Below are 22,859 nucleotides of genomic sequence, written 5' to 3' on the forward strand. Positions count from 1 at the left end.
CAGTGTGAAGGAAGATGATGATGAATCTTACAGGGTTCATTATGTAAGTAATGAGCATTGCTTTAGAAGAACTGTTTTGTTCCGATTTTTACAAATCTTTAAAATTCCTCAAAATACGCTCCTTCTGCATCGATACACTTCTGGAGACGTGTTTTCCACGCCTGGAAAACATCTTTAAAGCCCTCGGCTGGAATGGCTTTTAAAAACCTTGTAACATGGGCTTGAATGTTTTGCACGGTGTTCCAATGCTTTTGTTTGTCATCAGTCCGGATCACTTTCACACAATGCCAACAACTCCTTGCAGCGCAAAACACGAAGTTCTTTTTGTTCGTTCGTCAACACCTTCGGCACAAGCTTGGCACAGACCTTTCGCATTTGCAGGTCCTCGGTCACTGTCCTATGTACCGCAAATGTTGACATGTTTAGGATGTCCGCGATTTGTCGAATGCTTACACGCCGGTCTGAGCGCAACACTTCACGCACACGGTTAACGTTGTCGTCGGTCCTGGCCGTTGTTGGGCGTCCAGAACGGGGCTCGTCGGCGACCTCCTCCCGATCCTTCTTGAACGAATTCTGCCATTTTCTGACCTGGGATCTTGACAAACACTCCTGCTTGTAGGCCTCTTTCAGTATCTGGTGAGTTTCCGTAGCATTCTTACCCAACTTGACGCAAAATTTTATGGCGTAGCGTTGTTCGAGCGAACCCTCCATCGCGCCGTGTTACAACTTGTAAAAACGTGCTTCATGCGGATCGACATCCACACGCTGTCACTGCTCGCAAGAGACTGACTCCGGGCGCGTTTGGAAGGACAGACCACCCACTACTTTTTCCGCACCGGCAGCGCGCGCTGCGGTGGATTGTTGAGTCAGGGTAGCATCATGCTCATTACTTTCATAATGAACCCTGTATGTTCTCCAGCCACGTCGTGGCTGGATGAGCTTCTTAGCACTGCCTGCTACAGCACTAATAGTATGAATGTAGACACCTGGATACTGATATTTATGTAGTCGCCACTGTTTGGCTGCCGGCATTTTGATCCACAAAAGGAAATTCCAGATAGTGTTTAGCTGGTATTTCTTTCTTTGTTCAAGTTTTTGAGATGCTTTCATTTATTTTTTGAATTGGTCATTTCTCAATGGAACCCATGGTGACTGACATAGGCAAGCTTCACTGTATTGCCAAAAACTTCAGTTTTGTAACTTCTTGTATTTTTCCATCGAGCTCTTCATTTATTATAAATTATTTTGGTCATATATTCAGTTCTTCCAACATTGGACTCAGTGAAATTTTGCAGAGAAAGAAATTCCATAACAATACAAATATTGTTGAAACACCTGGTTGAAAGTAGAATCAACTCATCGATTGGGAAATTTTGAGATCTATCCATTATGATCATCTCACATCCATTTACTTGGATACTTTTTTTCACCCTGTATTTTTGTATACAGGCTGGTCCTTAAGTCAGTATAGTGGATTATTTTGGAAACAAACATGATTAAAGCAAATCTGACTAGTGGAGGTAGGCATGTGACACATCAGTTACCACTTTTTTTGTGCGCAGGGAATGTAGACTGGCAAGCAGAAATGCGTTATCATGTACCGTTCCAAAGTTATGACGCCCCAAAGTCCCACATACAGAATGTGCTCCACATGTTGCTTGTCCATTGCAACACAAACCGGAGTCTTAATCCAGTCCTTCTGAACCCACAACACAGCGGGGGTGACACTATCACAGGCGTCCTGAATACGTCCCTGTAGGTGTGCAACATCACGAATCTTCTTCTGATACACCAGGTGTTTTAAGTTTTCCCCATAAAAAGAAATCCAAGGTAGTGAGGTCCTGCGACCGGGCAGGCCACTCCACAGGGCCTCGGAGACCGATCCAACGGCCAGGAAAATGCAGATCCAAGCATTCCCGCACAGGCAGCGCATAGTGCGGTGGGGCACCATTTTGCTGAAAATTCGCGGCAAGGTGGCATCAGGGCGGAGAAGCAACGGAAACACCAACTCCTGTAACATATCCAGATATCGGACACCATTTAGGGTACCAGGAATGAATAAGGATCCTATGATCGACGTGTTCCATATGCCACACGACACCATGATATGAGCAGGGGTAACCCTCTTGCAGGGATTGATCGCATGTGGGTTTGCATCCGACCAATATCGCATGTTCTGGCGATTTACTTCCCCATCCAAATAAAAGTTTGTCTCGTTGTGAAGAGAACGCTGACTGGGAAATGTGGATCTCGGTCATATTGTGACGAAGCCCAATTGGCGAATTCCATGCGCCGGTCTGGATCATAGTCTGAAAGGTTGTGGACAAGCTGCAGCTTGAAGGAATGCCATTTGTTCGTATTGAGAATCCTCATCACGGAAGCACGTGGTACGTCTGTTATCGTTGATAGTTGTCTTGTGCTGCGCTTCGGACTTTTCACACTCGCAGCAAGCACCATTGTGGATGTCTCCTCATCTGTCGCGGTTCGTGGAGGATCTGACCATGGTCTGTCGGCAACATTACCAGTTAAACTGAATTTCCTAATGATGTAGCTAACGGTGTTATAGCTTATTTCAGGTCTTTCGGGATGGCGTGCATTGAAGTCCTGGACAATCACACGGCTGCTTCTTTTCCCAGACATTAGGATGATCTCAATTCTTTCCTGTTTCGTCAGTGCCATCTCGCTCTACCTGCAACGAAAAGAAAACCTATCAAATTTGGGGCGTCACGTCTTTCTTGCAGCGTTAGTGCCATGTCGCTCTCCCTGCAAGGAAACAAAAAACTGTCAACTTTGGGGTGTCATAACTTTGAAACGGAACATGATAACGGATTTCTGCTTGCGGGACTGCATTTCCCTGCAAAAAGCAGTGTTAATTGATGTGTCATATGCCCACCTTCCTATTTGAAAAAATTAACCCGGATCCAAGATGGCCGCCATTCACCACGCATGCATCAATCGGTAGCTCCTTTACCCAAGTCCGCCCTCCGCTAGTGAGATTTGCTTTAGTCATGTTTGTTTCCAAAAGAATCCACTGTACTAAGACCTATGGACCACCCTGCAGTTCGATGACGAAAAATCCAAATTTTTGGATCAAAAGATCCAATATATTTCAATTAATTTTCTTGTAGGCCTTATATCTGGAGAACTACATATAATGTAGCCAAACCCAAACTGTAACTTAACTCAGTATGATGTGCTTATTCCGTAGAATATACGAAAACTCGATTCAGGGGCCGTTCAAAAATTTTGTGGCCTCTGATCCAAAAACTAATTATTGGCCAAGATCGCAATCTTTTGATCCGTTTTTTCTCCCCTAAATTCTTATTATAATGACTCGGGTAAATGTGTAGTTCTGTATATTTTAATTCTCGTATACTCACGCTGAGATAACTTTGCCCTAGTCATTTTTATATAATATTATTTAAATAATACAAGATTTGTGTTTTAATATTTTGAACAAGTAAGGATCTATAACTAGAACTTGATATAATTTCATTTTCCTTCCAACAAACAATATGAAAAACCATTTAGATACTGAGGTTGCGATTTTAGGCAAAACTTTATACAAGTACGTGCAAAATCGTTGGAAAGTTGAGGTAATAACACATCCATCTTTTATCTGAATGGAAATTCCATGTGTATTTATATATATGATACATAGTACAAAAATAGAAGTTTTGTCAATATTTTTCATTACCAATTCTAATAAAAAAAACTTACTTTTAAAAATAACTATCTATCTTGATAAAACATGCAATGTGATGTGTAATGCGAATGTTAACTATTTTTCTTGTGATGTACTATTTACATCAAATATATTACAAACGTTATCAACTGTTTACATGATAATAGATTTTTTTCCCATAAAATGTTCGTAAATACAATGGAACCATGTTGTATGACAAGGGAAGGTAAAAGTAACGTGTAACTTACGTGTACGTCATAGCTTTTTTTTTTTTTTTTTTGAAAAATATACTATTATTTTCAAGGATGACAAAACGAATAGCGACCAAAGTCCTTTTCTAAGAATATCCCGAAATACTGCAATCCTATTTAGAACTTTACATCTTAAGTTAAAGTACACTTAAATATATATTTTAAAAAATACAGAAGTAAGCATTGCTTTCAAAGCGAAGATTGCAATTTGAATTTGCTTCTGAAGTTAAGCCCCACCCCCCAAATACAAAGGATAACTTCTTACGGTTCTTTCTTCTTAATATTTTATGTTGCGATCAAATTAATATAGAGACAATTCTTTGATTAAAAGTTACATATTCAGTACTTTTTAATGTAGCTGTAGAATTAATTGTTTCTATCCACAAATAATTTGTTACAATTTTAGAAACTATTTAATTTTGTAGAATACTACTACAGGATGTCTATCGGTCACGAAATTTAGCTTTTGGGTGACGACTTTTTTTTTATCTGTACAAATAAAAGTATAGATTGGAAAATATTGTTCTATAAAACGTCAAAAATCGCCCCAAGAATCTGTATGGTCGGCTTTAGACGCTACCAAATCGCTAGGAAAGCACGCTTCTGTCGCATGCATGTAAACTGTCTAATTCGCACCCAAAATCGCTCTTGAGAATATTGTGAAATTTTATTGTTTTGTAAAGAAAAGGTAACGAAATTTCATTTTAGAATTTTAGTGGACACCCTGTACTATCTTTCTATTAAAGAATAACCAGAAATTTTTGATGAGGGAATGATTGTTTGACACTTGCGTGCATGACAGTATGATAATGCAATCACTTCTATTGTCTTGGCAGTTATGATCCAGATTACAGTCTGGAAAGTTCTGAGTACGTTTGGTGGCTAACTTATACGGGGGGACAATCCCATCTTGAAATAAACGAAAAGAAAATATCAACAGCAAGTTTGTTCAGTCGACAAGAGAAATTGTCTAGAATTATCGTTGGAGTAAGATTTTCAACCTGTTACATAGTCCTGATAAAATCTACCAAATTTGTACCTTTTCTCAAGGTTCGTAAATCCCTCTGAGGGGAAAGTGTTTTATGATATTCAACAATTAAATTGCCTTGACGAAATTTTTGCAGTACTCAACATTATTTCAAAGCAAGAAAAGAAGTATTTAGATTGAGTGCCAGTTGTAAAATAAATCTGCATGGAAAACTTGATCCCCGTAATGTATGGATCGTAATACAGTATTATTAGTGATAACCACATGAAATTTAGAGTCATTTGCATCATACAAAGAATGTGAAGTCGGTCTGTACTTAAGACGTGGTCTCGTTCTTACAAATTCAACCCTGTTCCTCGTGTATTCTCTTCCGTCCATTTGTCAAATCTGGCCGACATTTCGGGTGACATCTTTTTCTTCCAATCGCCAACTTGTCCTTTCCTCATGAAGCTGCCGGGCGTCTGGATTAAGTTGAAAGTTCGGTTAATTTCGATGACAGGCTCATAGTTGACAGAGCGGTTGTTTTTCATGTTCTCAAAGCTCAAGTGATCGGCTAGTCTTTCCACATCATCTTCACTCAAAGATTTCCCCAAGAAGTCTGCTGTTTTGCGAATAACAGCTGGAAGATCCTACAAAACAAATTATCAAAATAAAACATTTTTGAATCGAAGATTGATATGACGTTACATAACTACAGGAAGATGATGTGAAAAAGAGTATTAAAGAGAAGAATGTAATGGGGACAAAGTAAGAGAGCTGATAAATAATTTGGACGGGATATTGTGAAGAATATGGGATGAAAATAAATGTTAGAAAGACAAAAACCATGGTGATTGGAACGAAGGGGTCGGTGTCTAATATAGACGATGTAGGAGGGAGAAAATAGAACAGGTGACTAGCTTTCGATACCTGGGTAGTATTATCGTAATAATGATATGAAATGTGAACATAAAATAAAAGCAAGGATAGGAATGGCAAAAGAAGTCTTTAGGAGGAAGAAAATCTATTTTGTGATACCTTGAATAGAGTTGAAAAAAAGACTTATAAAATGTTCTGTGTGGAGTATTGTGCTGAAGAAGAAAACCATTATTAGTGAAAATTGAAATATAAACGGGAAATAGAAGAAAGGATAAAATAACGAAAAAAGCATTTAGGAAAAGAGAAAAAACACTGGTAAAGATCTGAAATGTGAACAAAAGATAAAAGAGGATAGGAATAGCGAAAGAAGAATTTAGGAAAAAGAAATATTTAGTGAAAATGTGAAAAAATATAAATGGGTCAATTCATGCTAAACGATCGAGAAAAAAGGAAAATTACCTCTCGACCTTTTTAATAAAAAAAATAATAATTTGTTCAGAAATGTTGAGTCGATATAAAAGTATTTCAAAACCACAATTAATTATTTTTTACAACAGCGCATGGCGACGCAGCGGCTATACCAGTTTGTGTTTTCTCGATTTTAGGCGTTTACGTTGTTTTGAATATCTCAGCATGCATTTGTCCTACCGAAATGAAAATTGCTGGACGTCTCCAACTTGTGCAGAGCTAAAACTTTGTTCTCTTAACATTTTTGCCTAAAACCACTTGAAAGGTGAAGTCAGGCCTTTAGTATTACGCTAATTATACGTGAAAATGACTCTGCATATGGCGTACGGAGTATATACAGTATGTAAGGAGTATTTACTGAACGGAAGTAATTGACACATTTTGAACACTATTTAAAAAGTGGTAATTTAGAGCTACCTTGTTATGGTGCATTTTACAAGTTTACCTGAACGTTTTCAGTCAGTTACGAGGTTTGTTGAAGAAGTATGTGACTACTAGTGTGGTGTAAAAAAAATGTAGTTAGGGAGATGTGGTTTGGTACATGCATGTAGATGATCCTAATGTGCAGTCTTGTGTGTGTGTGTGTTTTTTTTTTCAGGCTGCAGAAGCATTTGACAAAATGACTGAAACACTTGAACAACTTTTGACTGCACTTTGTTCTTTTTCCATTCGTTTTCAAGCTTCGCGAACCTTAAGTGGAAACGATCCGCAAAATTCGACAGGCTTGCGGGACGAAGCAATGGGCTTCAGACCTTTGGGGACGAAGCATTTGATACAGATTCCTGGCAAACACAACACCCCTGTGTTTTGTCAGGCTTCCGACATGGCTCCATGTGATTTTCGCCTTTTCCACAAACTGAAGAAACCAAATTTCAGTCTAGAGAAGAGATAATGGAGAATGCGATAGACCAGCTGCGCACAATTGAAGACCTGAATTGCAGAACATCCCAAGTCCACCAGAGTATTTTTTTGATTTTAGAACAAAGACAAGAAGATTATACTTAGCATGCTATTCTGTTTAGGTGATCTTTTTTTTTTTTGGTATTTTTTTAAAAGTTTTGATTTGGATTTACGTATTATGCAAATGAATAGCTTTTAAAACAGAGATGCTAACAGAAAAAAAAAAACGAAAAATACGAAGAAACAGAGTGGGCTTGGGATGTTATGCAATTCAGGTCTTCAATTCCAAAAGAAGGGTTTCCGCGCTGCTTCCAACAGTATGCAAAGTGTGTGGTAGCTCGAGGGGACTACTTTGAAGTAGATTAATGTAAGACTGTTGTATCTAAATACACATTTTTTTTTTGTGAATAAAGTCGGACACTTTTCGAACGAGCCTCGTATATTGTGGTCTTTTTTCAACAGGTAAAGTCATTGATATAAAGATCGAATCACTCTATAAAAAGTTTATTGTTTCTTAGGTGCAAGTTCTAAAGTTGAAATTGAACAGTTGACCTCGTTATAAATCATTTATGTACGGTAAGTGAGACAGTATCGGAAAATTACAGAATGTTCTATTCGGGTGGCGTTAAGACTGAGAATGGTGTCGCGATACAATGAAGAACGAAGTAGCAAGAAGTGTAACAAAGTGGAATGCTGCAGTGACCGATTTATGTTTGTGAAACTAAGTGCAAAACCAGTGGATATTGTGATAATACAAGTGTATATGCCAACAACCGACCATGATGACAATGCAGTAGACGTAATGTATGAAGATTTCAGTGACATATTGCATTAGAAGGGAAGAGGTAAGGTCAACGCCATAGTAATGGGAGACTTGAATAGCGTAGTAGGAGAAGGAATTGCGAATAAGACAGTGGAACCATTTGGACTAGGTAGAAGAAACGAACGGGGCCAAATGCTGATCGATTTCTGCAGGCAACATGATCTGGTGGTGATAAAAACACGTGGTTTAAGAAAAGAAAAAAACAGCTGTCGACGTGGAAAAGTCCAGGAGATAAGAAATACTATCAAATAGATTACATTCTTGTGAAGGAAAGTTTCAGGAATAGTGTACGAGACGTGAAGGCACTACCGGGAGCGGACATTGATTCGGGTCACAATCTCCTAGTGACGGAAGTGCAAACCTGGTTAAAGTCGATCAAGAAAAATGGGAAGCAAAATCGAAAATGGAACTTGAAGCGACTAAGAAATATTGAGGATGATGTGAAAAAAAAAAATTGAAGAAAAATTCTGTGCAATGGGCGATATGGTCGGCAATGTAGAAAATAGTTGGGGAAAAGTTAAACAGATTCTATTCGATACACTCCACAATAACATTGGCAAGACGGAAAAACCACCGAGAAAATAATGGTTAACTGAAGCGATGATTAAGAAGATGGATGGACGCAGGACAAAAAACAAGGACATCAATAAATACAGAGGGCTGAATAACGAATTGAGAAGCGAGACGGACAAAGCCAAAAATAAAAAGTACAAGGAACAGATATGTAAAGAAATAATGGAACTTCAACGGCCCAGCATATATGATCTGATGTATCAGAAAGACAAGAATTAGGAGGAAAAGCTAACAAAAGCATACGAACGTTTAGAATCGAAGATCAACAAGGTCATGTGGTCACTGACCATCAAGGAATCCTTAGAATTTGGGAGGAATACATAAAAGATCTGTATGATAAGAAGAATCGCCCCAAAGATATTGCGATCGAAGTAGAAGAGGTGGATGATTATGAAAAAGGACCCAGTATATTGAAAAGTGAAGTAGTACAAGCAATCAAAGACATGCGAAGGAGAAAGGCCACTGGAGACGACGACATACCAGTAGATTTGCTCAAGGGATTAAGAGACAATGCAATGAAAGTACTGACTTTACCTTTTAACAAGATCTATCGGAGTGCAGAATGGCCAATGTGTTTTCTTAATGTTGCAATGATTGCATTGTCCAAGAAAAAGCAAACAAAATGTGCAGCAATCACAGAACCATTAGCCTTATTTCCCATACTGGAAAGATTATTGCACTCGTACTGAACTCGCGGCTGGAAAGTAAGATAGAAGAGATATTGGAGGAAGATCAATTCGGATTCCGGAAAGAAAAAGGCACCAGATATGCTTATTGGGTTGATGAGCATTATATCAGAACGAGTTCTTGATGTAAAGGAAGATCTATGTTTGTGTTTCATCGACTGGCAAAAAGCTTTCGATCGGGTCAATTGGACGAAAATTCTGAACATACTTAAAGAAATCGGAGTTAACTGGAGAGGTCGGTGTCGTTCGAAACTTGTACGTAGGACAACGAGTGAAGTTGCGCTTCAATGAAGGAGAAACCAGTAGTGTAGAGATCAGAAGAGGAGTCAGACAAGAATGTAATATGTCGCCACAATTATTCAATATTTACAGTGAATGTTTAATGAAGGAAGCATTAATGGGAATTGGAGATTTCAAGATTGGAAGGCAGATCATTAACAAGATTAGGTATGCAGATGATACGGTTATAATAGCTAAAACCGAAGGAGGACTACAGGAGATTATTGATAAAATAGTTGACACGGGAAAACTATATGGAATGGAAATTAACATCGAAAAGTAGAAAGTCATGAGAATATCCGTGGAAACACGCCCTTACGAATCAGAGTAGAACAAAGAGTACTTGAAGAGGTTGATAATTTCAAGTATCTGGGAAGTATTTTGACGAGAGATGCTTACTGCACCAAAGAGATCAGGTCAAGAATTGCCATACCTAAAGAAGCATTCAACAAGAAACGATCACTCTTAACTAGCAGGCTCAATATTGAACTTAAGAAGAAGTTGGTCAAGTGCTATATATGGAGCATTGGACTGTATGGTTCAGAAACATGGACATTACGGAAGTTAGAGAAGAAATATTTTAGAGAGCTTCGAAATGTGGTGTTGGAGGAAGATGGAGAAAATAAAATGAACAGAGAGTAACAAACGAAGATGTTTTAAAACGGATAAGAGAGAAGAGAATATTTCTATCCAGCATCCTTCGTAGAAATGCCAATTGGATTGGACATATCTTGCGAAGAAATTGTCTTCTTCATACCGCCATACAAGGAAGGAAGGAAGTAAAGTGATGAATAGGAAGAAGAAGAATACTGATCGATGATTTGAAAAACAGAAGAAAATACTGGGAATTACAGGAGGAAGCTGAAGATCGACAAACGTTCAAGAAACATTTCCAGGCCTAAATCTAAAATTAAAAAAAAAAAAAAAAAAAAAAAAAAAAAAAACAGTTCCAGGACCTGCCAAAAAGCAGAATACTTAATAATAATAATAATAATAATAATATATCAGTTGTTTAATTTTCAATTTTAGAATTCTTGAAGTTAAGGAGTAATATATTTTCGTACAGTAATTCGATCTTCATATACGTGACTCACATTCCAAAATACAGGTCACAGTATAAATGACTGAAACCATTCAGGTCAACTCTTCAAGACGTAACAACCACAGTTGATTCATACTAGCACTTTGTAAAAAGTAGGAGAATTCTGCAGAGGCATTTTATTTCATTAGAGTTATAAATATTAGCATCTTGTACTTACCTTTTTCATCTCCTCGAATGTAAGGAAAAGCACGTTGGGTTCGTTTCTTCTTTCCCAGAAATCTAGAACATGTCCCCAGAAAGGTGCAAAACATACTGAAAAAGGCAACAAAAATGTAGTGAATCGGAAATATATCTAATTATTAGGGTCTTATTCCATACCAGTCTTTACAAAATTTAGTTTTTGAAATTTAAAATTGTCGATCATATTTGTGTAATGCATTGCTAGTAAACCTAACTGTTCATAATTTAAGCAAGTCTTATACGAAGATTACTTATCTAGGTACATAAATAAAATTCTTGTCTACTAAAGAAAACTATAGGCCCACTAAAGCCTCTACAAAAGTTCATAACAAAACTCTGATAAGACGGCTATGTCAAAAACTAGAGTATCAATGATCTATATTCTAGATTTTAAAATAAATATGGAAGAATATATTTTTATATGAAAGTTTATAAAGGATCTACCGAAAGTTTTTAGATACTAAAATTCAAATAGCGTTGCTGTGCTGAAACGTATCACGTTTAAAAGCGTCTACCCTCTAGCGGTGAAAGGTATAACTGCAAGACTGCAGGTTGGTTAGTTTGAAAATTAGATGGCTGTAACTGTAGGTTACTTTAAGCCTGTCAGTCGGCAACAATGAAGCTTGAGCGACGTGATTTTCGTGCAATGGTCTTTTTAGGGGTTTAAGTACGGTTTAACGCAAAAGCAGTGTCATTATCATTTCAAAAAGTGTTTCGGTCACACTGCTTTTTCACGCACAACCGTTTTTTAATTGGTTTACAGAATTTAAACGCATTCGACAAAGCCTGACAAAAGAGACTATTTGAAATTTTGAATTCATGTTCCACGAAGATAGGGTGAACATGAAGCTTCGTCCTATTCGCAGAATGACAACAATTGTTTCTGGATAGCTCCGGTTCCTGTGAAAGTCGGTATAGTGGATTCTTTGGGAATGGTGAAGGCAGTCCGGTTCGTTACGTTACATTCTCAATCGTTTTCTCGAATGACCAAACAATAACTATTCGCTGCTCCAGAATATACAGATACATCTTAAGTGCCCTGTTTTCAAGCACACGCACACGAATACTCATGAACAACAACCGTATTTTGTAGATACTCTCAGCTAAATGATATATTTTTTAAGCGGTGGTTACGATCTCTAACAACTAACTCCAGAAAAGATTCGTGTGCCGTAAATGCAATGCGGTGATAGCCATAAAACGGATTTTATTGTATTGAAAATAATTCACGCATGGTTCATCACCAGTCATGGTGGTGTCTAGTAGCGTCTTCAAATCCCTTCAGCATGATTTATTTTATATAAGTTATATATTTACAATTTCCCAAAACTATAGAAACATTTATTTATTTATTTATATAAAAAAGAAAAGAATAAAATTATTTGTTTAAAAATTGCATATAAATCTAAGAATAAAAATTACACGCAAAAAATGCGTTACGTAACGAAGATGCAAACCCCCTCCTCCCTCTTGTTTCACTTCGTAACAAGGTCAAACCTGTCTCCCTTGCCGCGTTACGTAATATGTGGACGACCAATAAGCTAGCTGACTGGCGAACAGCTATAGCGTGTCACACCACAGACGTATCTTCATCAGTGTTAAGAAGTATACACCACGTGAACGAGTTTGCTTAAGATATTGAAAGTACCTGAATTGTATGCAACTGATATCACGTTTATGTACAGTTGAGTTGCATATTACATAGAGACAACAAATTTATAATAACCCCTTATGGAAATACATGGAGGTAAGTCTTCGGATCAACTGGACGGATCATCTCCATGAACGAACTTTATTCCTAAATTGTGATTCTGTAGATCCTCATTAAAATCAATGGCGATCCATTAAGTAGTTCTTCAGAGCTTTTGTCTCCTGGGCGGACAGACAGCGTATTTAACGGAGTTTCACTTGGTAAACCAATTCCTTTAAAAAAAATAGTAACAATAGCGGGTACAGAATCGAGTGCTTCATTCTGTACTCAAAATAATGATGTCAGAAAAAAAAGAATAACTACTTACAGCTATCTGCTAAGAAGAGTTCACAGAATTCATTGAATTCACCCTGATAGCCTTCCATAAGGCAACAATGATGGAAGTACGATACGCAAGCATCTTTTGGATTTCTTGTTACGTACACAATCTGCAACAAAGAAAGCATGATAAAAAAGTTATTACAACATGGAATTTTGGATTGTAATAAACAATCAATAATAAAGGAGCACAATTAAAGTTCATGTTATTAGTACTAATTTAAATGTTCCACTCACGTACGCCCGCAGGATTTTTTCAGAAGGAGGGGCAAAAAGTACGGTCGGCACGGTCGTAAGTACACACACATTTTGATGCATTCCTGCATATAATACATTATAGAGCCCGGATTTATATGCAAAATAATGTTTATATTAACATGCAGAAACGTATGGAAAGAATTACGCTCTTTCCGACGGACTTGTAACGATTTGTTAGAGACGCAAAAGTTAGCGCATAGAAGTGCATATATTGAATAAATTTTGATGTGCATGCATATTTCGTAAACTTTGCGGGATACTGCATATTTCCGAACTTTATTGCTGCATACTAGCATATTTCAAAGTATATCACAAGGAAGTAGCATATTTAAAGTGAACTGAATCACTTTGTAAACGCAGAAAGAATTTTGTGGAATTCGTTGCTCAAGCCGCAAGTAAATTAACTTTCAATTGTGAAAATAGCGACACATAAATTTTGCCAATTATTAGACAAAAATCCCGGGTACTAAACAATCTGTTACATTGCAAATGTGTTTAAAGGTGAAAACATGGAATTGGAAAAGGACCTAACCTTTTCGACCTACAAAACGTTTCTCACTGATAAACATAGAGGGTTTACGGAAGAAAACCTAAGGAAGGCGTTCACTGCAACAGAGGTCATTAAGGTAAGATATTTTTGTAAGAAACAGAAATTTTATTTCCTTAGTGTATATTTCATTGAATAGGTTAATTTTTAATGCACATTGTTGATATTTTTCGTGCATATTTGCATACATATGTCGGGGTTGGTTTGTGCATAGAAATCCGTGCTCTATACATTACATAAAACAATAAGCCGAGGTGAACTTAACTAAGAAGCTCCTGGCGTCTAAACCTCTGGAATACAGCCTCTGTTGTCGAGCCAAACCCTGCATCCAAATATAGCGATCTTTAGTTTCTACGCGATTGGCTACTTCCCCACCGATTTTCCTTCAGATCTAACCAGTGATTAGCAAGAGAGAAAGTAACACGCACAAGGCGAGCTGAACCTATCCCTGGATGAGCCCGGTCACAAAATAAGCATTTAAAAAAATCCTACATCATAGATTATTTGCCCCTGAAATTTGGTTTAGATCCTAGCAGTAGTTACCGAGCAATAAAGTGCCACATACAAGGCGAGCAAAGTCCGGCCACCAAATACAAGAATTTTTATTGCTTTGGCCATGACCTATTTGTTTATCAATTTTGGATCAAATCCGTCCAGTAGTTACCGAGAAATAAAGTACAACATCCAAAGCAACCTAAGCTTATCCAGGACGAGCCCAGTAACAAAATATATCATTGTTTATTTCCTAGACCATATATTACTTGCCCATCAAGTTTGATTTAGATTCGGTCAGTAGTTACCGAGAAATAACGTACCACGTATAAGGCGAGTCAAGCCTGTCCCTAGCCCAGCCCAGCTACCAATTATAGCTATATTTATTCCTTAAACGATGGACTACTTTTCTTGTCCAGAAAATTTTGTTCAGATTTCGCCAATACGGGAATTATAATATCACAAATAAGACGAGTCCGGCCACCTAATATAGCATATTTTTATTAATTTGGCTATGAGCTATTTTATTTGCTCATCAAATTTGGTTCAGATCTGGAAAGTAATTACCGAGAAATAAAGCAATTACATACAAACACTCTCATACACCTTAAAGTCCCCCCATAACTATAAGGTCTGATATGTTTACGTATGAGCTAACAGTTATTTACATACATATCTTTAACCACAGTAAATATTTAATATAAATGTCTTAAGTATAGTATGTGAGAACAAATTAGCATATTTTGACATCTGTTTCCGAGAACTGAACACCCTCCGAAAATCCAGGGGAAGGGGACCACCAGCTGCAGGCCGCCATGCCACTGTATGTTCTAAGCATTCAAATACTTATTAACATTAAATCTCTGTGCAAAGAACTACGAACCGGTTCTTCAATAAATGAAGGCTAAAATACTGTCTAATTTGTAATATTCTCCATTATACCAGCTTCCATTAGTCCAGGGGTAAAAGTGCGGGTAAACGCGGGGGGACGCCGTCCCTACCTAGAAAAAACTTGTACGGCATCTCCCTAGTTCCTAAAAAATACAATAGGCAAAGATAGGCAGGGGGACTGCGTGACATCCTACCGCCCCTACCTTCTCAGACCCACTTTTACTCCTGATTAGTACAGTATACGTATATCATAATTAGATAAACTAATTATGAGCAAAGCAAACCGATTTTTATCATAAAACTAATATCGTTTAACAGTTTTGCCAACTGAACATTTTAGCTTCATCAGATATTAGATAGTGTCTGATGAAGCCAGAGTTTAGTTGGCAAAACTGTTACACGATATTCGTTTTATAATAAAAATAGGTTTTGTTTTGCTCAGCGATTACTTTACTGTCTCATTCATATTTCGTAATGCATGTCCCCGCCTGTTTGTTTCAAGACTGACATAACTCAAAATTCCTAACCTTTCAGGAATAGCATTTGAAAGTTTCGAAACGCGGAGAAAACACAAGTGCTCTCTAGCGCCCAGTTTTGGAAGCACATCTGTAACATTTATTAATTCTGTACAATTAATACCAGAGACAGACATCAAGATTAGCTTTCATTTTCTGCTCATAAGTCAATAAGGGCTATTTTTGAGTTATGTCACTAGAAATAAACAAGCGATGAATTCGTAATAACGATAGTGTATAGCCTAGAGACCTGCACGGGCCGGGCTTGGGCGGGCCGACTCTGTTATTTCTTTAGGCCGGACCGACACTGATTTTTCTTAAGGTCAGGCCGGGCTGGGGCCGATTAATTGCAATTCTTTAATAATTATTGACTTTCGTTAAACGATAATTAGAATAAAGGCAAACATTGAAGAAGTGTGCCCGTGAAAAATGTTACAAAATAAAACTTTTAAAATTTATCAGGCCCGGGCCGGGCTTGGACCAAGCATTTTAAAAAAGTTATCAGGACGGGCCGGGTTCAGGCCGAAAATCTCCAAAACTTTTCGGGCTCGGCTGGGCCGGGCATTGGTACATTCGGGCTGGATGGGGCTCGGGCCGAAACATTCGGCCCGTGCAGGTCTCTAGTATAGCCATGTTAATACTATAGCCATGTTACTGCTTTCTATCAATTTAGAAGATAGTCGATTCTTTCACTGATGACGTAATTTCCTTAAAACCTAACAGTGTTAATAACCTTAATCTTACAAACATGGCTTCTCTTCTTTTTGGTTTTTTTACTACAAATGGAGAAAAAGTTATTTCATAAACTATTTCTATTAAGCAATATGGCTAGCATATATTTTTTCAGGCGCTACCCTTTAAGTTGGTCACAAGGAAGTGGGTGAGGTTAGATTTATATCGAAGTTGCGCTACCCGAGTGTGACGTACTGCGTCAAGCGTGACGTAATGTCACGTAGTATTATCATGGGGACAAAGGTGGAATAAAATGAGTCCTGTGGGGCTTCTAACCCCCTTCACTCGATCAGCTGTTTTGTAACGCAAGTAAATCACTTCTTATCAATAAAGTTGTGTGTGCCTCTCTCTAACTCCCCACTACCCGCTACAACCCCTCACTTCGCGAGAGTCCCACTTCTTATTCTCCTGTTGGTTTATAATGTAATTGTTTTTAAGTGTTATAAGAAATCTCTAGGTAAATGGTGGAAAAGCACAATTTATGCATTATATATTACGTACAATGGCAAATGTGTATTATTTGCATCTTATTTTGATGATGAAAATCTTTAAAAATTAAAAATAAACTTTCCTTGCGCCGGGTTTGAACCCACGCCAAAAGCACCTATTATTATTATTAGCCCGCTCGCTAGCATGCTCGGCTACGAGAATCGACAGCAGCTAGCGTTTGATTTGTGCTATATGTATACTACGTGGCGAGAAACGGATAACTCCAACCAATCAGAATCGCGATTTAGCTCCTATGGCTAGGGTCGAGCGTAAATATATTCACATGGTTACATGATGTAGTAGGAGAATTGAAAATTTATTATTATAATCAACATTAAGTTACTACCGATTTTGAAGAAAATGTTCATCGAATAAATAAATAAATAAATAAATAAATAACTGGGAGGTTGAAACTTTAGTTAATACTTTTGATCTAACTTAAAATGCATTTCTCGTATTTTACTCAATATCTTTACGTTTTGAGTCAATTAGTTGGTGTAATGATCCTTGTTTATTCGAGATGTCTTTCTAAAGACCGGTTTCATGATTTGATTCTAAACGAGAATTTTTTCTATTGCCAGATAAACTTACCCTTAGTTTTCTTTAGAACATGGATTGATTTGAACATTCGAAAGTAATCTTCAGAAAATTTGCAATTTGTTATTTGACGCACTGCAACGTTGCGAATGCAAGACAATTCAAATAGCTTGCAATGAAGTACACCCTCCCTCCTTTCTGCTGTCAGTGAAGAACCTTAGCAGTTATCCTTTCTGTTTCTTTCCGTAATTAACACATTAATAAGAAAGAGATACACTGGGGCAAATTACTCTATTTCGTACAGAATGAAATACTACAAATGACTCTCGGCTTCCCAAATACCTGGGTATAAGCTAGTAAAGTTTAAAAGAAGCCACTATAGTCTCACCTTTGGTTTCTTCGTAGAGAGTTGTTTGGGTAGTAATTGCCATGGAATGTGGGTTTTAATGAACCGTGGTGATTTGAGGTTATTGATATACCCTATGGAGTCCGTTACATGAGGAGGCAATGTCTTGGCAAGGTCTGGCATTTTAGGGAGGACATCTTCGTAGTCGAATAGAGGTGTATGGCTGAAAGAAAACAATAATAAAAATATTAATATTATTCTTTACCTTAGGAACAGCAAGAAATATTTTTAAAAATGGTGGCTAGTCGATCTGTTACTCTTTCAAACTATTCTGTGCATAAACGTGGAAGCCTAATACGTAGAACGGTCATAACCCTCTGTCCGTCGACTGGTGTCAGAGCGAAAACGGCAAGTGATACGAACGATAAGCTGTTTTTGGAATCGATTCATCGTTCAAAGAATCGGTTCCATTTCCTCCCATAATACTCTAATCAAACCGGAAGTGATAGAAATTAATGGATCTAGGCCAAATCCCTCAATGGTGAAAACCAGGGGCGGATCCGGGGGGGGGGCGATCGCCCCCCCAGAACAGGAAACTTTCTTATTTTATATATATAAATAAAACCCATCGCAAAGTTTATAGCCCTTAAAAGTAGCAGTATGACAACCCACCGCCCCCCCAGAAGTCGGTCCTGGATCCGCCCCTGGTGAAAACGCATAATAATTCCAACTTTCATTTTGAACAAATACCACAATGGTTAAATCCCCCAAAATGCGAAAATGGACAAACTCCCTATCATTTTGGGCAAATCCCTCAAACGCGAAAATATGACATCTTTCAGTTTAACGTCCCATGATTATGCCCTTTAGGCTAAGGGAGACGGACAGGGTTGCCAACATTTGCACATGAAAATACCGCACACCCTCCTGGAGTACGTACACTCTTAAGATTCTGCCATCATTGCTCGTCAAAAATGTGAACAACCTACAAGTGGTTACTTCACATAAAATTCAGGGATTCGGAGTTCGAATTTAATAACTTTAGTTACTTTTGAAGCATTTATTAAACTAACTTATTCCAGTTTTGGTTAAGTCGGTACATGCAATTTTGTAGTCTATCATCAATAATACATCGTATTTAAAACAGGAAACCAAATGTAATTGGCAATATAATTATGGCATGCACAAAATATACTTGAAAAATAAGTCTTACCAGCTTTGCTGGGGCTGGTAATCTTTCATAATGCTTACATACTTTTATTGGATCTGGATGCATTATTTAACTGGAAGATGTAGCTGAGAATGAAACAGTGCTCTTGAAAATGTACTTTTGTTGACCTTTAGCAGTTATGATAAGTTCAGTAAATTTTCCTGCCTTCAACTCTTCAGCAAATTCTGAGCACGACAGGTCGATATCAAAACGAATTATGAGCTCTGCTTTAACCATGTTCATCGACAAACGATTCCTTTCGTCACTCCAAAATAATCTGAATAGAACAGAGAACATGATTAGTAAGAGGAAAAATTACCAGACATTTAACATCCGTTTTTTGAGGTCGTACCGGATACCGAACAAGGTCAAAAACCGAACTGTCCGGTAAAATATCGGACGGTTGGCAACCCTAGAGACAGATGATCAAGGCAATTGAATCGTGATGGAAGTGTGATGGAATGATAATGTAGAAACGAACGAGAGTACCCCGAGAAAATCCATGTACACGTTGTTGTCTATCACTCCCCCAAACGCAAAAATGGAGAAATCCACCATTGCAAGCATTATTTTTGAACAATTTCTCCAATGAGCATAGTCAAGTAGATTCACTGGATCATATACTAGTAAAGAGGCAGAAGAACAAAGAAGAATTTTTCTCGAAGATGAAACAAGAAATTAAGAGTATAATGAAAGCAGGGGCGGATACAGGACGGACTTCTGGGGGTGGGCGGTGGGTTGGAATACTGCTACTTTTAAGAGATCCAAACTCTGGGATTGGTTTTATTTATATATATAAAATAAGAAAGTTTCCTCTTCTGAGGGGAAATCGCCCCCTGAATCCGCCACTGAATGAAAGCAGAATTATTAAAAAGAGATGAAGTGATTGCTCAGTTAAAGGAAGATTTGGATGAGGTAAGGAATTACAAGCAATTACCAGAGGATGAACTGTTACTTAGTAAAGAAAAAGGTTGTTCACTTCAGGAAGTCCAAACACAATGTGGCAGTAGAACGGAAAGGGTAATCATGTGTAGAGATTTTGATGAATTCTTAATTATATGATTTAAAAAAAAAAAAAGTTTTTGGTATTTGTTGAAAGCATCTCTTTTATGCATTGAGGTATTATGAGACATTGGTGAAATCCAAACCTCCGTATATAAATTCCAATGCTCATTCCAGCAGGAATTGAGCCTGGGAAATAAATATTTGTGCTAGTTATTATATAGTTCCCAATTGATTTGAAGGCCAAGCGACCCTGCATTTAATGTAATTTAAATATAATTCAGAAATAGTTGAAATAAAAGAAAATTTACTAAAAGAGAATTCTTTCACTTTCATTCGTTTCATCTGAATGGGCCGATTTCTCTGTAAACTTGGGTGGCCCATTCAGATGCAGAAGGTATATATATGAGGATTTTAAGACAAATTGCATTCAAATTATAACAAATATTGTATATTCATAAATACAATAGGGGGCCCACATCAGCTTTGGGGGGACCTGGGCCCCCTCGGCCCATCCAGGATCGGCGCCCTTGGTTGTGTGCTAATTATCTAAAATAATGATCTTATGATCCTGATAATACTTTGGTATTGTTGTCAAAATAATTGATTGACGCTGTTACCGAAATAATTGGTGTTAACTACTATATAGACATACGAACTTTAGTCCAACAATAGTCGACAGTAATAACTTGGTCCGAATGAAATGTCCACTTTGACATGTGATGGAAAACTCACCTCAGCAACACAACAGGGGGATAATCGAAATATATGAAATAGTTGCAAGGCCGTACCCAGAAGATTTTTTAAAAAGTCTTTACAGTAATTTAATACTCCTGTGTAATTGAAAAAAATTAACAAATAGAAAAGACAACTTACTCAAGAAAAGGGAAACGTTCCGGCAAAGGTTGTTGAGCTGCTTTAAAGTCCAAGTCGTTGACAATACACCACACCATTTCCTGAGTCCATGTTGTTCCTGTAAGGACAACGAACAATAAAAATCAATATGTAAAGGTACGACAAAAATACGAATAAATATTAAAACAGGAATTAATTAAAGAACATTGTACATTTACACACAGTGTTCTGGAAACTTTATGGTGGCAGCTGTGATTCGCTGGATGTGGAATCAGTGGCTGCAAAATCAAAGACTTGTGCAGACGTATGAGTGCGCTCTCTGCTTCTCATTGCATCCCATTATCTCTCTTGTTACTTGCATCACGCCGGCCGTATATTGATGAAAGGAAGGACAGCCAAGCCGAATCAGTGGAAGGCAAGAGATAATGGGGAGAGGCCTATGTGCCTCAGTCAAAATATTAAAGAGGCCTTTGTCTAGTATGTGAATATGCGGTGCGAGGCTTTCTTGAATTTCTCACAGTACGAACCTCGGCTTGGCCCTCAATGTACGTCTGACCTTTAAACATGCATGGAGTGGTGAGTAAAATCACTGCTAAGTGAGGAACTTCGCGAACTATGTATTACGACACTTCATTTGCTGTTATCAAGTGACAGCAACCACTTTGAGACAATACGAGAAGACAGGAACGACGTACGTATAAACGTGTCTTTCTACATTAAAAGTAAGAGCTTCCTACCATATGACTAATGCTAATAAGTCCGGTTGTAGCGTTCATGCAACCGAACACGCAAGCGGCTCTCTTTCTTTCCGTTTTTAAGGAGGAACTTTTAACAATTACATCAAGATTATTTTGTGCTTCGATGACCAATGGTACTATTTTCCTTTTAATATTTTAGAAACTTTTTTGGAGGGAGGGAAAGTCTATTGATTTCACAGCCATGTGATTTCAAGCAGCATCTGCACCTGAAAGTTAATATTACGAAAGAAGTAAATACTGTATAGTACTTCGTATAACACGGTAAAATACTTATAAATTGAAAACAGGTTTAATGCGAAGGACCAAAAGACGACTTTGAGTAAATTCTCCAGAAATATTAAAAATTCATTATTATTATTATTATTATTATTATTATTATTATTATTATTATTATTATTATTATTATTATTATTATTATTATTATTAAATAGTAGTCCTATGGTTATACCCTTTAGTCTAAAGGAGATAGATGAATAATGTAAGTGAATGTTTAAGTGGACAAAACTGGTGGAATGAAACGAAAAAAAAAAAAAAAATGGACACAATATTCATCACCACAAAGTCGTATGTCCAGCAGTGGCGTCGATTTTTATATAAAGTTTCGGGAGGCCCCGCTCAGGTACATATATGTGTTTCGTTGTCGGATATCGAAGCAAAGATCTAAGCAAAAATATTCGCATCCTGTGAGGCCCGGACAATTTATGGAGGCACCGGGACTCTTGGCTCACCGAAGGTCGTTCTCCATTGTGGCCGCGGACTATTCTTCTACATCACTTAACCGAACACAAAACAATTTTCATTTGTCACTTCCAGCAGCGTCTTTTCCTGTTGTCCCTTGTCACTCAGATGACGTCACAGCCACAACGGCACTCTAGGCCTCATGTGCACACAACCTCTTCTAGTCTTTCCACCATGGCCAAGGATAGAATCAGGGGTGAAAGTTAAAAAAAAAAAAAAAAAACTATTAATGATATATTCACTTATCTTTTACTAAGGAAAATATTTCTACATTAAAATTAAGGTAGCCTACTTTGTACACTCATATCCAAAATTATTGTCGCATGTCTATAAATATGTTATTGTAGAAATATAATTTGATAACGAATTCACCCGATATTTCTTATAGTGTTAGTATGTGTATAATCGACAAGAGCAGTAAATAAGAACAATAAAACGAAAATAAAACTTTCTTGTCCATTTAACAACATTTTGTTTTACCCATTCTAATTTTCTTATTTATAATTCTTTTCCTATGAAATTTACCACAGATATACTTTTCCCGATTATACACGTAGTATCAGTATTAAAAGTACCCTGCAAAATCATTATCAAATTATATTCTTACAATAAGACAGTTATAGATATGCGACAATCATTTCGGACATGAGTGTACATAAATTAATTT

General features: G+C 37.4%; 1 protein-coding gene and 1 pseudogene across 1 annotated transcript in view; both read right to left on the reverse strand.

Annotated features, from left to right (window-relative positions):
• Positions 1 to 261: 261 nt before the first annotated feature.
• On the reverse strand, positions 262 to 711 carry LOC145666247 (protein GVQW3 pseudogene; annotated as a pseudogene).
• Positions 712 to 4,676: 3,965 nt separating this feature from the next.
• The window catches only part of LOC145667016 (luciferin sulfotransferase-like), a 45,934-nt gene continuing 27,751 nt past the window's right edge, over positions 4,677 to 22,859 (reverse strand). Inside the window, exons 2-6 of the mRNA XM_081734702.1 lie at positions 20,718 to 20,814; positions 17,672 to 17,852; positions 12,812 to 12,932; positions 10,771 to 10,865; positions 4,677 to 5,553 (exon numbers count right to left, since the gene is read on the reverse strand). Of these exons, the coding sequence (XP_081590828.1) occupies positions 5,260 to 5,553; positions 10,771 to 10,865; positions 12,812 to 12,932; positions 17,672 to 17,852; positions 20,718 to 20,814 (788 nt within the window). The 3' untranslated portion in view covers positions 4,677 to 5,259. The remainder of the gene's footprint in view (positions 5,554 to 10,770; positions 10,866 to 12,811; positions 12,933 to 17,671; positions 17,853 to 20,717; positions 20,815 to 22,859) is intronic.

The sequence above is a fragment of the Thermobia domestica genome, chromosome 12 (assembly GCF_964235325.1).
Source record: "Thermobia domestica chromosome 12, izTheDome1.hap1.1, whole genome shotgun sequence".
NCBI lineage: Eukaryota > Metazoa > Arthropoda > Insecta > Zygentoma > Lepismatidae > Thermobia > Thermobia domestica.